The following is a 16,251-nucleotide window of genomic DNA, read 5'->3' on the forward strand; positions in this document are numbered from 1 at the left end:
TTAGAAACACTATATATAACTTTGCATATTTAATTAATTAGGTCTAATTTTTTAGTGATTCCCTACGGAGTTGTTATCTGTTGCCACCGAAATTACAACGAGACCAAAACAACGAACCAAAAAAAAATTTAAAAAATAGAAAGTTTAGAATTGTCACTGCAGTTTTTTATTTTTATTTTTTATATAGTTCTTCGTGGATATCTTCATCAATTTTTTTTATGTGCTTGACAATTTAATCATTTGAATTTTTTCACCTATATATACCATTGATTTGCTTTGCTCGAGGGATCAAGATCTTAGTACAGAAGTTTGAGATTCATTATAAGTCTTCAACAAATTTCGTATAGGAGTATATGATAAATATATATATATATATATATATATATATATATATATATATATATATATATATTTTAATTACATTTTGGAGATTGTTTTGTGGTTCTTACATGAATATTATTTGTTTGTAAAATAAATATAAACATATGGTTAATTCTTAACCATAACACAATCACATACTCTCAAAAGCTTTTTCATACAAAGTCCTTTTTATCAAAATAGTTAAGGTAGTTAAAGAGGATTCTTTAGTTAACTTATCATTAATAATTTGTTTGATATTTGGAAAACTTAATAAAGTTAACAAGATGATTGAATCAAATGTTTCTATGTTGAAAGTGGAAAAAATATATTCATAAGCATATTTTTGTTTATGATAGAGAAATGTTTAATCATTGATGCAACTACTAATAACTATTAATAATTTCAAAATCTAACTATTTAGCACAAGAGTTTAAAATATTTTATTGGAGTAGAAATTTTCTATCTATTTAATTATAGAGAAAAATTAATTAAATAATAATAAAAGTTTATATAAAAGATCAAATGACTCTTAAAATTAAAATACAAAACCATAGAAGTGCACTTTTTTGGAAACAATTTAACTTCAAATAACGTAAAAAATCAGCCCCAAAACAACTCTTCTACGTTATTTTTACGTCATTAACTTAAATTAAAAATAGAATTTAAAATTAAAATGTATATTTATTTATAAAAACTTATGGCATTAATTTCCTTAACATTAAAATGAAAGAGAGTTTAATCATATGAATAATATATAAATAGACGGCTTATATCCTTACAAATGGACGTACCAAATTGAAGTTCCATAAACTTTGTTTCACAGAGAGGCCCCATGCACGTGATGGGTGACATTATTTAGAAATGGACGATCCAAGTGCCTCCAAAATTTTCAGAAAATAATAATAATAATAAATAATAGTGTCTACCTTTCTTGTTGTGTGAAGAAAAATATCTATGCATTATCATAGTGCCTTTGAAACCCTAAAAGTTCCACAATGAAATGACTTCAAGGGTCTAACTGTGAACATGCTTTTAAATCATATTAAGTGTATAGGACAAGAATACTAACACCAGTAAAATTAAAAAACAATAAAATAGTAATCTAAAAGTTGTAGCTGAATTTTAATATAATAAAATTATTCCTTTTTTTATTTTTATAAATCATGTCATTATCAAAATTTAGCATTTAGGTTGACACTTTCAAACTCCAACCATTATATATCATATTTTAAAAAATATCAACATTTATGAAAGAAAAAGAAAGAAACATTCAAATGCAACATTCAATATTTATTTATAAAGAAAGAAAGATCAAATAATTATTTAGTTATCATCTAATATAAAATTACAACATTCAAATATGATGCTAAAAACAAAGTTAAAGCAATACAAAAATATAATTTTTCATTATACAATATTTAATAATATCAAAACTAGATCATAAATCATCTCAATTTCAATATTTACATAAATTTTATTTACGTTTTCAAATCTTGTTTTACCTATATGGATTATATTTTTTCATCGCAAAATTCCTGCTAATAATATTTCTTTTAATATATTTCTTAACAAAAATCAATCCATATTCAACCATTTCAGTATTAATAATATTCGTTAATAATTTCATAATTAAAATCAAATTTATTTATAATTTAAAATAGTTCTTATTCCATAACTAAACTCTGAGATATTCACATCCTGAAATAAGGAATTAAAGATAAAAAGATGTTAGAGAAAAACAATTTACTCTAAATTAATTTCTAATTGATTAAAAATATATTATTCTTGTTCAAATTCTAACTTTTTGTAAAAATAATAAGAAATTATTTTTGAAAATTTTAAAAAGATGGTGGAAGAAAGAAAAAAACAACGAGGAAGAGAAATTAGAAAACGACAAAAGACTAGAGGAAGAAAAATGAAAGAAAGAAAAAAAGATTATGAATATTAGACTTTCTTATATATAAATAATAAAATTATGTCTTATGGGTTAGTAAAGAAAAAATATAATCAAGTTATATTTCCATACAAAGCCTAGAAAATAAAACTTAATGAAACTATGGGTTAATGTTTTAAGAAATGCTGTAAGCTATTAAAAAGTTTGTTTATGAATGTTGCAAGTAAAAAGATTTAACTGGTAAAACAACTAAATACTAGTTAAAAGTTACTCTTTTTTTCAGATATAGTAAAATCTGGTTCGAAAATTAACTAAAAATTGAAAAACCAGTTAACTGAAGGTTGGTAATTACGATAGCTGAAAATCATTAAACTAGTTTATTAAATGATAAATATTTGGCAAAATTGTATATCGAAATAACCAAAAATATAAAATAACAAAATTTTATTATTTTTATTTAAATATAAATTTCCTTATGGTCTATAGTATACTTTGTGTGTTAGTTGTAACATCTCATTTAATAGTTTGTCATACTATCAAACAAAACATTATATCATGATCAAACATAACACATAGTAAGGGTAACGATCACACACACAAGGTATATGTATCTAGTACAGTCCTCCACACTACTACATCTATATACACATACATACACCAGGTAAGAGTAGGTAGAAAGGATGCTAAACTACACCAAAACCCTCAAAATATACAGTAGAAATCTAAACTACAGTGGGCATTCCTTGTCAGGCTCCAACTTCTACTCAAGAGGGGGTATCTCCATCTCGTTCCAGCTCTGCTCCCACCAAACATAGGTGATCATTGCAAAAGGGATAATATGCAAAAGCAGACAACACAAACAAGAAGGGTAAGCTAACTGAAAGAAACAACATCAATACACTTCGCAATCAGAGAAATCATTCATAGCATATAATTCAATCATAATTTATAGACTCGATATCCGGATTGTGTAAGTGACGTTGGAACTCTTGGTGGCTTGCACCTGTAACGGTTCCCAGACTCTGCAGAGTCTGGACACATGGAGTATTCACTCGACCGTTCCCAGGGTAAGTCCCCTCCACGTCTAAGACTTGATCAAGTTCGACGACGAGGACCTCCTGCTACTCCTCACGACATAATCCATTCTACTCTATCTGAGCTTGAATAATTATTGGAGTTTCAGGATACCAACCATTATAGATTCCTTACATCCTTACACACACTACAATTCCACTTAGATTTCCCTTGAAATTCCATTTTAACCTCATCTTCTCATAACTTATATTCATCCAATTTAATCATACAATACATCACTGGTAGCATTCCAATCATACAGGGCCTAAATTGCACAAAGATGCATTAAAACATACATTTTTACCAAAGAAAACAGATTTGAAGTACCACTACTGCAGTAGCTCTCGCTCGGGCTAAAAAGTCTAGCCTAGGCGAGAGGTTATCTCGCTCAGGCGAGCCAATCTCGCCTAGGCGAGATACTAACAGTGGCAAAAGAGAAAAACTGAGCGAACTCTCGCTCAGGCTAGGCTGGTTCGCCCAGACAAGATCGTTATCTCGCTTAGGCGACCCCAGCTCGCCTAGGCGAGACTTCGCGCAAGAACAGAGGTGCGTTTCCTGGTGTTTTCGCTCAGGCGAGCGTCACTCGCCTAGGCGAAAATACCAGGTCACGAACCTGTTCCTTCATGCGGTGGGTCATTTTATCTCAATCAAAATCAATTAATCATCAATTCATGCAATTCAAACACCAGTTTATCAATCAAACATGTAATTCAAACTCATCTACAAATTTCCTATTCAAATTAAGGAGATTGGTTAGCTTCCCTTACCTATATATATCCTTCTAATTAGTTAGGATCCTCCCACCCAAGAGCTTCAGCTGTACCACTCAGTGAGCTGAAATTACAGGTTCTAATATGAGAAGGGTTCCCAATAGCAGAAAGGGATTCTACAAATTTTCGAATTAAAGAGGAAAATGCAAAGGTTAGAAACAACTTACATGGAGGAGGGGGAATTATAGCTGAGAGAGGAGATCCTGAACTAGCCTCAGGTCTGGACTCTGCAATAGATGAAGAGTGAATTCAGGTTTTGGTAGAGAGAAGGCAGAGGAAGAGAAAAGGGAGAAGAGGTGCACTGCTGTGTAAATGAAGTTCAGTGGTGTGGGTGACAGAGAGAGAAGAGAGATTAAGGACTGAAGTTTTTGGGTCTCCACATTAGTAACTTTTTTTAAAATTATTTTTTATCTCTTGAATTTTGTTAATCTTAGAATGAATTATTTTAAAATCAAATTTTAATTTCATTGTTTTCTGTTATATATTCATTATGAATTTTATGTCATACCTTAAAATACTTTAAATTAAGTTTAAAGCTAAGAAAAAAATAATAATGCATATTTAAGCAAATTTAGTATTTTTGCTATATTAATCCGGTTAAAAATAAATAATTAAAGTATTCACAAAATAAAATGAATATATCATTATCAATTTCTTGAAGGATAACCATTAAAGAATTTTAATCTTGGAATGAATTATTTTAAAATCAAATTTTAATTTCATTTTTTTCAAGTTATATATTCATTATGAATTTTATGTCATACCTTAAAATATTTTAAATTAAGTTTAAAATTAAGAAAAAAATAATATATATTTAAGCAAATTTTGTATTTTTGTTATATTAATCGGTGTATCGGTTAAAAATAAATAATTAAACATTAAAGTATTCACAAAATAAAATGAATATATCATTATCAATTTCTTGACGGATACCTATTAAAGAAAATGACAAAAATCGAAGAAAGAAAACAGTCTGATAATTAAACAAATCGTAAAATATAAAAAGAAAAATAAATGAAATCAAAGACAAAAATAAATAGAATTTCTTATTTAGTTAGAGTATTTAGGAAAATTAGTTAAGAATTGTAATAATTTTTAATTTGATAATTTTTAACTGATAAAATTATATTGTCGAAAAAAGTAATTTAAAGAAACACGTGACTAATAAGCGTAAACCTATTATAAATTTCAGTGCCTCTCTTTATTTGTTTAATTTGCCCTCTCAGAGAAAACTAGGATAAAAGGATAATGAAATTACATAATTTTTGTATTTTTTCATTTAAATATAAAATAAGATTTTCTATTGAAGATAAAATTAATAATAATAATAAATTGTGGCTGATTTAGAGTAAAATTATTTTAAAACTAAAATTAACATCACATAATTACCATTGAGAGTAATTAACCTTTTTTTACCCTTATTTTATACATAAAATATTTGTTAAGGTTGATTATTTAATATTTGATAATAATAAATCTGGAATATGAAATTTGGGTGACGACAAAGAAGGGAGGGTTACGGTGGAAACGAAAGTAAGTACGTGGCAATCCGATAGAGCGCCAACAGAGCAGTTGCAGAGGATATTCGGTGAGGTTAACGACAGAGAATGAAAGAGTGTGAAGGAGTGAGAAGCTCGTGATTCGATTACTAATCGGTCATATCGTATCTGGACACGCCGTACATACAGGAACACCTCCATCTCCATTATAGTCACACAACACCCTCACTCACAAACTCACTCTACCAAGCTCGTGACCAAGAAAAGAAAGAAACAAACACCTCTCTCTCTCTCTCTCTCTCTCTCTCTCTGCGATTATTGATCTCCGGAGAAGAGAGACTGCGATTTACGATTCGCAATGGCTTCCACCACAATGCGGTTCTCCGCTACTTCCACCGGTGCCGAGGCGCTTCCCCGTCGTAACTCTCTGACTGGATTCTTAACTGTCTCTGCAAAATCCTCCGCCAAATCGAGGCTCAGGTGTATCGGAAGGAGCGCCAACTTGAGCAGCTTCCTGAGGAGGCGGAGCACTTTCACTGTGAGGTGCGTATCCGGAAGCGAGGCCAGGCAGACAATACACGATCCCGTGTCTCAGCAGCAAGGTCTGAAGTTTTTTACTCCCCTCTGCTTGTCTGCTGATTTTTTGGTTTGGTTTCAGCTCTCTTTGCTTTGTTTTAGAATCGAGTTGAAAATTAGCAAAGTTTGAGACTAATTTTAGTTATGTGAACTTCTTGAAAATTTAAACCGTTTGAGGCTAATTTTAGCTCTGTTAAACTTCTTGAAAGGTTAAATGAGCGTGTGGATTTGGTTGCGGTAATTGGAGTTTAGTATTAAATTGGTGTGTTAACTGATGATAGAAGAAGTAACCTCCAGAACGAAAGGCCTTTTGTGCAGCATGTCCTATCTCTCACTATATATCGTTTGTTATTGCAATGAGAATTATGAATCTGAATTATTATATAGATGTTACGGAAGGAATCTAAATAGTATACTTCGAATATATAGTTAAGATTGAAATTAATTAAAATAATCATGACTATTCATGTATAAGGTATAAAGTTAAGTTTTCTCGCTTTTCATGTTTTCACTTCTTTTTTTTCTAATATTTTTTTCTAGTAATATATATATATATATATATATATATATATATATATATATATATATATATATAAATATTACGGTGAGAAATAATTATTATAAACTTGAATCTTCTTATTCAAGCGGATAGTTAAGATTAAAATTGATTAAAATAATTGTCTTAATCATCCATTTAGGTTAGTGTATATATATATATATATATATATGTATATATATATATATATGTATGTATATATATATGTATATATATACATACATATATATACATATATATATATATACATACATATATATATATATATACATATATATATATATATATATATATATATATATAGAGAGAGAGAGAGAGAGAGAGAGAGAATTAAGAAAGTCTTAATCTTAACATATATGATTAATAATTAAATTCATCTATATATGTTGGAAAAATATAGCCCTTGTGAAAATGCTGTGAAAAAAGTGAAAGAAAATAGTAATGCGAGTGCTAAGATAGTGCTACTTATTTTTTAAAATAAAGGTGAAGTGTTAAAATATTTACAATTTGAATATCTTAAAATATTCAAAAAATTATAGGTTGTTAAAATACACATCAAATAGGGAAGTTTCTATTTGAGGATAAAAAGAACAGTCTTGACCATTTTAGATATTACATAAATGATCAAAATTGTAAAAGTGAAGAAACTTTTTAAAGTGATCATGTGAACTTTTAGTAGCTTTTAGTCCTGATTGTATGGTCACAATTTACTCTTCTCACTCTTAAAAAATCAATACAGTTCTCACACTTTACACACACTTCCTTGTAGGAATATTGGTTGAGAATAATCTTATTAAGCTGGCTATCATCACTTCTTTCAGTTGTTATTCAGGAGTTTATACCAGGGTTCCCTCACTATCCTATTGTTTTGATAATGGAAGAAAACAAAAGAGTAAAGAAAATTTTCAAACTTGAAATCAAGGCAAAGCTAATTCTGTTCTAGAATTTTCTTTTAACCCAAATGTAGAAAATTTCAATTGAAAAAAACTAATTATTTTATTTCTGTCCATCCAAACACGTAGTTACTAAACTGTATCCAAAGCTCATTAATATTTTGTTATATTCTCTTTTGGGGTAGGATAAGAATGGACTCCTTGACAAGTTATTCTCTGGTCTTGACTTTTTGATAAGTTACCAGTAGTTATCTTTTGTCCAACAACTTCATTATGACCTGATTAGAGTCTTATGTGTTTGTTTATTTATTGTTTCTTTTAGAAGCCACTACATCTCTCAGCTCCTTGACGCCAGATGCTTCATCTATTGCCTCGAGTATTAAATACCATGCAGAGTTCACTCCATTGTTTTCTCCACATAATTTTGATCTACCACAGGCTTTTTTTGCAACTGCACAAAGTGTTCGCGATGCTCTCATCATAAACTGGAATGCCACCTATGATTACTACGAGAAGCTGAATGTTAAGCAGGCATATTACCTTTCGATGGAATTTTTGCAGGTTGGTGCTACCATAATTATTTGAATAAGTTAGAACATTTCTGGCGTCTAATGTTTGTTTCCATTTGTTATTCTATCTTGCAGGGTAGAGCACTACTAAATGCAATAGGCAATCTAGAGTTAACTGGTGCTTATGCTGAGGCTTTGAGCAAGCTTGGGTATCAATTAGAAAATGTGGCATACCAGGTGTGACATTCCCTACTGTACCTCTTCTTTCTTAATTTCGAGTCTAGTGTTTTAGTGCTCTCTTAAAGTTACTCATTTATTAACCAAAACCTCTTTAAGTCAATATGAACCTCTTTAGATAAAGAAACTGATGCACTTTCCAAAACACATGTTGTTCCAATAACATGCAATGGAGAAAGTCGATTGATATGTGTCATACTCTTATTAAGTTCCTTTATCTACATTTCCCCCCGAGACATTGTAAACTGACAAGCCTTTTTATTTTACTGACCAGCTACAGCAACAGGAGTAATTTAATCAAAATTAATATTTGGTTGCAACTTACTACAGATGAGTAATTCATTTTGTTGGCTATTGATAGGAGCCAGATGCTGCACTTGGAAATGGTGGTCTGGGGCGACTTGCTTCATGTTTCTTGGACTCTTTGGCAACCTTGAACTATCCAGCTTGGGGTTATGGATTGAGATATAAGTATGGTTTATTTAAACAACGAATTACCAAAGAGGGGCAGGAGGAAGTTGCCGAAGATTGGCTTGAGGTATGTTTTATTTTTTGTTGACTAGTGATAAATGCCATGTACATAAAATTTAAAAGTATTAATGTTTGCACTATGTTTTTCAGTTCTGTTAATGTTTCTTTCTTTGTTTGTGACATCGTTTGACAGATGGGCAGTCCCTGGGAGATTGTTAGAAATGATGTTTCATACCCTGTAAAGTTCTATGGCAAGGTTGTATCTGGGTCAGATGGTAAAAAACATTGGATTGGAGGAGAAGATATAAAAGCTGTTGCACATGATGTTCCCATACCAGGATATAAAACTAAGACTACAATCAACTTGAGACTTTGGTCTACAAAAGCTGCATCAGAAGAATTTGATTTATATGCTTTTAATGCTGGAAGACACACCGAAGCATCTGAGGCTCTAGCAAATGCTGAAAAGGTTTAGATTTAAAGTCCCTTTATAAGCAGCAAGAGATATATGAATCTATTTAAATATAATTGGAAAAACCCAAGGTCTTTATTGACTAGAGATAGAGTTTGCTAAAAGTATTTAAGAGAGGGACAACCCTCACCTCACGATCCAGTTAAAACTTAAGTCTCACATTGGCTGGAGACTAAAGGAACAGTTCTCACCTCATAACTCAGATTTGTGAAGTTGAGTTTTAATTCACATTCTAAAAGAGGGACAAATTAAATAGCGGTGTTAGAATCAGTATTGCAGAGAATAAGTACTATAAAAATCATTCCTCTCCTCTCCATCCATTTGAGTGTAATGCGTGTTTTTCATATTTTTTCTTTGGAGTGTCTTTTATAGTGACCGATATGGGAGAATATAAGTGAATATCAATTATTTTGTTTAGATTTATTCTGTTATCTAACAGTTGTCCTAAGTGTCACAGATGTCACCTCATGTAGCTATACTTTCTGCTCTATTTGTACTACTTTTGCAGAAGCTTAGAATCCTTTTTTGTGACCATTCTAATATTCAGTAGTACAATGTTATAGTTTCTCTCTTTTTCTGTATTTTATTAACCTATATGAGTTTGGACTTTAAGTCCTGTGTAAATGTTGAAAATACGAGTTACTTTTTTATAATATTTAGGCTTTCCAGTTAATTTCAATTGTGTTACAGTCTGAATGCAAGTTAATAAAAGGACATTATATATGTTTTTTTTTTCTTTTTTGTTTTCAAATGTAGATATGCTATATACTCTACCCTGGGGATGAATCAATAGAGGGCAAGACCCTTCGTCTCAAGCAACAATATACATTGTGTTCTGCTTCTCTTCAAGACATAATTGCTTGTTTTGAGAGAAGATCAGGAGCAAATGTGAATTGGGAAGAGTTTCCTGAAAAAGTTGCAGTGCAGATGAATGATACGCACCCAACCTTGTGCATCCCAGAGCTGATGAGAATCTTAATAGATGTAAAGGGTTTGAGTTGGAAAGATGCTTGGAATATTACACAAAGGTATTTGACCTTTTTTTTTTTAAGTTTTTGTGGGATAGAGAGATGTCTGGTGATCTTTTATCATCCGTTAATGCATGATCTGAGTTGGTTGACTGAATGTCTACTATCTGCCACTGTGATCCAGGACTGTAGCATATACAAACCATACTGTTCTTCCTGAGGCATTAGAGAAGTGGAGCTTGGATCTTATGCAGAAACTTCTTCCACGCCATGTTGAGATAATAGAGATGATTGATGAGGAGGTAATACTTAAATACATGCATAAACGTCTTTTTTTCAGGGTACAAGCATCAGTTGTTGATGACGTTCCTGCTTTGCAGCTGATTCGGACCATAATTGCAGAATATGGCACTGCAGATTCAGACTTGCTGGAGAATAAATTGAAGGAAATGAGAATACTAGAAAATGTTGAATTGCCTGAAGAATTTGCAGATGTACTGGTTAAGTCGAAAGAGACCACTGATATTCCTAGTGAGGAGCTGCAAAGTTCTGAACAAGTAGAAGAAGAAGAAAAGAAAGATGATGAAGAAAATAAAGATGATAATGATGAAGTGGAAGGAGCCATTGCTAAAAAGAAGGGAACAGATGAAAGTTCCATTGAGGATGAGAAAGAAGAGTTGCCTGTGCCGATACCAGAACCACCAAAAGTTCGTATGGCAAATCTGTGTGTTGTGGGTGGTCATGCAGTGAATGGGGTTGCAGAGATACATAGTGAAATTGTAAAAGATGACGTTTTCAATGCGTTTTATAAGGTACAGTTTTCCTTGGTCTGTCAGTATGACGTAGTGCATAGCTGAGTTATGCTTCTAAATCCGAATCTGCAATTGTTAGCTTTTTCCTATTTGAAATCACCAAATTGCTCTTAACAGTCAACTCTTATTATCTATGACCAATGGGAGGAAACAACTTAGTCTTGTCCAATGGGCAAAATAGTACTATATAAAGTTATGGATATTTCCACATTTGTTCTGTTTCAAATTGATTGCTCCATGCATACTGCTATTAAAAGCTGAAATAAACTTCTCAGACTTCTAATGATATGTATTTAATAATTGGACCCTTAGTAGCACTTCATCGTTTTCTGTTTTCTGTTTTCTGTTTTCTTAGATTATGACAAGATCTAGAAAAATTGTGTATATAATTGACCTCTACCATATTCTTTGTAGTTGTGGCCTGACAAATTCCAAAACAAAACAAATGGTGTGACACCAAGGAGATGGATCAAGTTTTGTAATCCGCTTCTGAGTAAAATAATAACCGAGTGGATAGGCACAGAGGATTGGGTCCTAAATACAGAGAAATTGGCCGACCTACGCAAGGTTGTTACCATTATTTGCTTTATTAATCATATCCTAGTCTTGAATTTTTCCTTCATGCCTTTGCATTTTCCTTTTTTTTTATGTTCATTTCCTTTTTATGAAACTTCAAGTTTTGGCAGCACCTGTTATACTACCACACAGCTTAATGCTTCTTGGAAACAAATGGTCTTCATTTTTGAACTTTTATAATTAGTTATACAAGTTATCCCCAAAGAACCAGCTATAAATAAGGATTGATTGCTTCTAAGCTATAAAATGTAACTTTCTTGCATTTGCTGGTCTTCAATTTCTTTTTTCAATGGAATAAACTATGTCTTGTAATGCACGATTCAGGATGGAATATCTAGTTTGTTGAGTTTTTAAATCTGAATTCCTATGTATTACAGGATTAACTTAATTCAGACTAAATTGTAAGTTTGGTATGCTTCTGGTTCTTGATTTTAAAGGAATCAATATGGTATTTTGATTGCAATTTTATGGATATTTTTGGAAATTGGTTAATTAGCATTAAGCATGCTGTAGACTAAGTTGTGTTTCCATTGTATGTCAAAAGCATCACTTGATCATATTAGTCTCAACCTAGTTTCGAAGTTCCTATCATCAAACCTGATCATACTGGTATCATTTATTTCTAGTTTGTAGAGAATGAGGATCTACAACTGCAGTGGAGGGACGCAAAGAGGAGTAACAAAGTTAAAGTTGCGGAATTTATCAGAGAAAAAACAGGGTATTTTGTCAGTCCTGATGCAATGTTTGACATCCAGGTAAGATGATGCCTTTAAATTGGTTATTTAGTACTGATAATGTTACTTTTAAACATCAATTTTTGTTCTGCTGACAATTTTGTTGCTTGTGAATTCAATTTCTACCCATTGCATCAGTTTTTTCCCTATATAGTTTTGCTAAACTGTTCAATGCTGGCTTATTACTTTGCGTTTAGGTTAAGAGAATCCATGAATATAAGCGACAACTACTGAACATACTAGGAATTGTTTACCGATACAAGAAGATGAAAGAAATGAGTCCTGTTGAAAGGAAAGCAAATTTTGTTCCTAGAGTTTGTATATTTGGGGGGAAAGCATTTGCTACGTATGTGCAAGCCAAGAGAATTGTGAAGTTTATTACAGATGTTGGGCAAACCGTTAATCATGATCCTGAAATAGGAGATCTACTCAAGGTACCATGAGCACAACTATTTCTTTTTCACTTGTTTTATGTTTTGTCCTACAGTACTTGGGCCTCAGGATCTTTTTTAGGTTCTATATTTAACTTTTATAAGCAATAAGCAAGTTTATAATTTGAAATCAGCCTGCGTTTTGTATATAAAGATTTAATAGTATAATTTGACATGAACATCCCATTAGAAATGTAATTATGCAATTACTCACAGTAAAACATTCTATTGTGAAAATATAAAAGAAAAAACCAGCCTAACCTCAAAGAAAAACGGAAAAAACAACTACATGATAACATAATATATCATCAAACTCTGTATACTCTTGGGATTTTCCAAAGTACACGCACATGTAAGTACTTTTCTTGACTATTAATGGGATAGGGTCCATGGTCATCCCGCTGCTGCTGTGTACAGATATCTATATTACATTTACTAGTCTTGAATTTTAGGCTATCCGAAAATAATTTACTAAATTTCTTTAAAGCCTCATACTTTGTTAGTTAGTTATTATTTCCTTTCTTACTGGACAAAACTTCTAGAATTCTAGGATACTTTGTTAACTTCCTACATGTTTTCAGTATCAGGCTTTTGAATCAGGTTATTTGTCCCTGGTTACAATGTCAGTTTATATCCTTTCTTACTAGACAAAACTTCTAGAATTCAAGGATACTTTGTTAACTTCCTACGTGTTTTTAGTATCATATTTTTGCAAAATGGTTAAAGATATCGTTAATTTGTGTGTTTCTATTTTTTCAATCAGGTTATTTTTGTCCCTGACTACAATGTCAGTGTTGCTGAGATGCTTATTCCGGCAAGTGAATTGTCACAACACATCAGGTAGTTATATTTCACATAAATGGTGATCTGCATGTACTACAGGTAGTTGCAACTGTACTAATATCAACAATTCAAATTTTGACCTGAATAGCCTTGAATGGAAAATTGAGTCAATTACATCAGATTGTCTAATATTCGTATGTAAATCAACATATTTCTCATTCAAATACTTCTGCTACTTATTTTGTGCATGTAAAATTTAGCATGTTTGGAAGAAAGTACTCGAAAATTTGTGAAAGATGTTTCTGTTAAGTCCTGGCATATTACATATGCAATCTAGATTTGTAGGAAATATCAAGAAAACTCTGTTATCGTTAGTTGATGCAAGATCCATAATTTGGAAAGTGTAAGTGAGAAGACAGAAGAATAGAAATAAGGATGCGATACAAATACAGTTTTCACTACCTAACTAGGATGTACATCATTTTCTCCAGGGTCATGCTGATATGGAGAAATGATCTCATAATAAAATTTTGTATCTTTTCTGCAATCTTTTTTGGAATCCCTAAATCTTTTCCCAATTGCCAGTTGATTCTATCAATAATGTCTATCTTGACATATATGGCATCCTCACAATGTGAAAGATTCTCACCTCTTCAACTCCTCTTCATAACCAAGGTGTCATTGATCTATGCGTTGTTGCTTGCAATGCAACTTTGCAAATTAATACTGTGTTTGGAAATCCTTTCAGTCATAATGAGCATCAATGACATAGGATACAGGTCAAACAATCATACACTAATCTGTGTTCCCTGTTTCTCTCTTGTAGTACTGCTGGAATGGAAGCAAGTGGAACCAGCAACATGAAATTTGCAATGAATGGCTGCATATTGATTGGAACTTTAGATGGGGCCAATGTTGAAATTAGGGAAGAGGTTGGTGCAGATAACTTCTTCCTGTTTGGTGCCGAGGCTCATGAAATTGGTGGGCTCAGGAAAGAAAGAGCAGAGGGAAAGGTCTGTCTTAAAACCCTTGTTGTGCATTTTAATTACTATGTAACATAATTAATAAATACCATGCTGTTTGGAGCATACCCACGTAGAACAAGTACTTCACTGTATGTTAGTCTCAGATGCTAATAATTTGTTTAAAGAAATTCATAATAAGGTTAAGGCATTTTGAACCAAGATCGTTGTAAGTGTCGGTCTTGGGTTTCTTAAAAACTTAGATGATTATATGTTAATCCGTTATGTTTTACTTAATTCAGTTCGTTCCTGATCCACGATTTGAAGAGGTCAAAGAATTTGTGAGAAGTGGTGTTTTTGGATCTTACAACTATGACGAATTGATTGGGTCCTTAGAGGGAAATGAAGGTTTTGGTCGAGCAGATTATTTCCTTGTGGGCAAGGACTTCCCCAGCTACATAGAATGCCAAGAGAAGGTTGATGAAGCATACAGAGACCAAAACGTGAGTTTGTAGACTTTCTTCATATTTGCTATTAAATGTTCGTTTTGTTGTCATATATATATATATATATATATATATATATATAAAAGACCAATGTCATATATGAAAAATATATAACCCATAACGTTTCACCTGCCAGCCTATTGGATGCATGCACCAATTCCTTGTTCATTACTAGGGCATGTTTGACGAGAGTGCTAGCACAGCACATTGTTTTGAATCAACCGATTTTTTTTGTGTTCAACTTCATATTTAATGAGTTTACTCGGGAATATGTAGTTCAGACAAATTTTAACCACTAGCACAGTTTGTTAGAAGGTGTTGGTATTTTCATTTATTTACATGTTCTATAAAGTCATGCATGTATTTATCAATTGTATGACTCTGTCGTCCATTGTTGCTCTCATGTTATTTTTAATATTAACTTTTGTAAATGATGTTGTTGCAGAAATGGACAAGAATGTCAATATTGAACACAGCAGGGTCATACAAGTTTAGCAGTGACCGTACGATTCATGAATATGCTCGAGAGATATGGAACATTGAACCAGCCCAATTACCGTAGAAAGGTGCAGACGCAGTTGGTGCCACGTAGTTATGATGATCCCTGATCAGCTTAGTTCCTCGTACCAGAGAATAAATAAAGAAATATAATTTTGCAAACAGAGGCATTTGAGGTGCGCTCTTGATCAAAATAAGCTTGCAGTTCTTTTATATATATCTGTTATGGATACTACTAGTCGTTGTAAAGCTTTACAATACCTTTGTCTTATAATAAATCTCTATTTACTTTATCTTCAAATTCTCTCCCTTATCTATGATTGTTTGAGCTTAATTTTTGTCTAAATATTATACTATTAAAAATACTTAAAAATGACCTTAGATATGATATGACTTTCAACATTTTTGTGATGATTTTATTTGGAATTTTTATGAAGTAACAGTAGAAAAATGTGATGAATAATGATGAGGGAATTTAGTTTAACACTATGATAGGAACCCAGGATTGAAAAAGAGGGAAAATTTATATTCTAATTTTTGCAAACTTTATAATGTGCTTTCGGAGACAATTAAAAGCAAAAACTTTCGAGCACCGTATTGTCATTTTCATTCAAGAATATTGTACTAACACTGCAACCCAAAATATTCTTGAGAGTACTATTTAATCATA

At 31.8% G+C, this 16,251-nt stretch overlaps 1 protein-coding gene and 1 long non-coding RNA gene across 3 annotated transcripts; one reads left to right on the plus strand and one right to left on the minus strand.

Annotated features, from left to right (window-relative positions):
• Positions 1-2,727: 2,727 nt before the first annotated feature.
• On the minus strand, positions 2,728-4,420 carry LOC114181094 (uncharacterized). Its single transcript, XR_003603748.2, has 3 exons — positions 4,266-4,420; positions 4,096-4,162; positions 2,728-3,050 (listed from the first exon to the last, which is right to left on the minus strand). It is a non-coding gene; the product is annotated as an uncharacterized LOC114181094 (long non-coding RNA).
• Positions 4,421-5,801: 1,381 nt separating this feature from the next.
• LOC114182470 (Glycosyl transferase, family 35) lies at positions 5,802-15,882 on the plus strand. 2 transcript variants are annotated; one of them, XM_028069346.2, is made up of 15 exons: positions 5,802-6,199; positions 7,948-8,183; positions 8,267-8,368; positions 8,730-8,906; positions 9,033-9,308; positions 10,068-10,339; positions 10,464-10,581; positions 10,660-11,091; positions 11,506-11,658; positions 12,294-12,422; positions 12,599-12,835; positions 13,596-13,672; positions 14,442-14,628; positions 14,880-15,080; positions 15,529-15,882. In XM_028069346.2, exons 1-15 carry the CDS (start codon positions 5,956-5,958, stop codon positions 15,643-15,645), a joined length of 2,958 nt encoding a protein of 985 aa, XP_027925147.1. In that variant the 5' UTR covers positions 5,802-5,955; the 3' UTR covers positions 15,646-15,882. The 2 variants fall into 2 exon arrangements, with proteins under 2 accessions (XP_027925147.1, XP_027925146.1); XM_028069345.2 differs by having other exon boundaries at positions 5,804-6,199; positions 7,945-8,183.
• The last annotated feature ends 369 nt before the right edge of the window (positions 15,883-16,251 follow it).

This window comes from Vigna unguiculata, chromosome 4 (assembly GCF_037176805.1).
Source record: "Vigna unguiculata cultivar grain cowpea cultivar isolate G323 ecotype 2 chromosome 4, ASM3717680v1, whole genome shotgun sequence".
Taxonomy (NCBI): domain Eukaryota; kingdom Viridiplantae; phylum Streptophyta; class Magnoliopsida; order Fabales; family Fabaceae; genus Vigna; species Vigna unguiculata.

What these genes read in the sequence shown, in the direction of transcription:
- LOC114182470 (XM_028069345.2), top strand. Translation starts at nt 5,956, where the DNA reads ATGGCTTCCACCACAATGCGGTTCTCCGCTACTTCCACCGGTGCCGAG. An exon ending in TTTTCAATGCGTTTTATAAG is followed by an intron (nt 11,092 to 11,505) that starts GTACAGTTTTCC and finishes TATTCTTTGTAG; the next exon opens with TTGTGGCCTGACAAATTCCA. An exon ending in ATGCAATGTTTGACATCCAG is followed by an intron (nt 12,423 to 12,598) that starts GTAAGATGATGC and finishes CTTTGCGTTTAG; the next exon opens with GTTAAGAGAATCCATGAATA.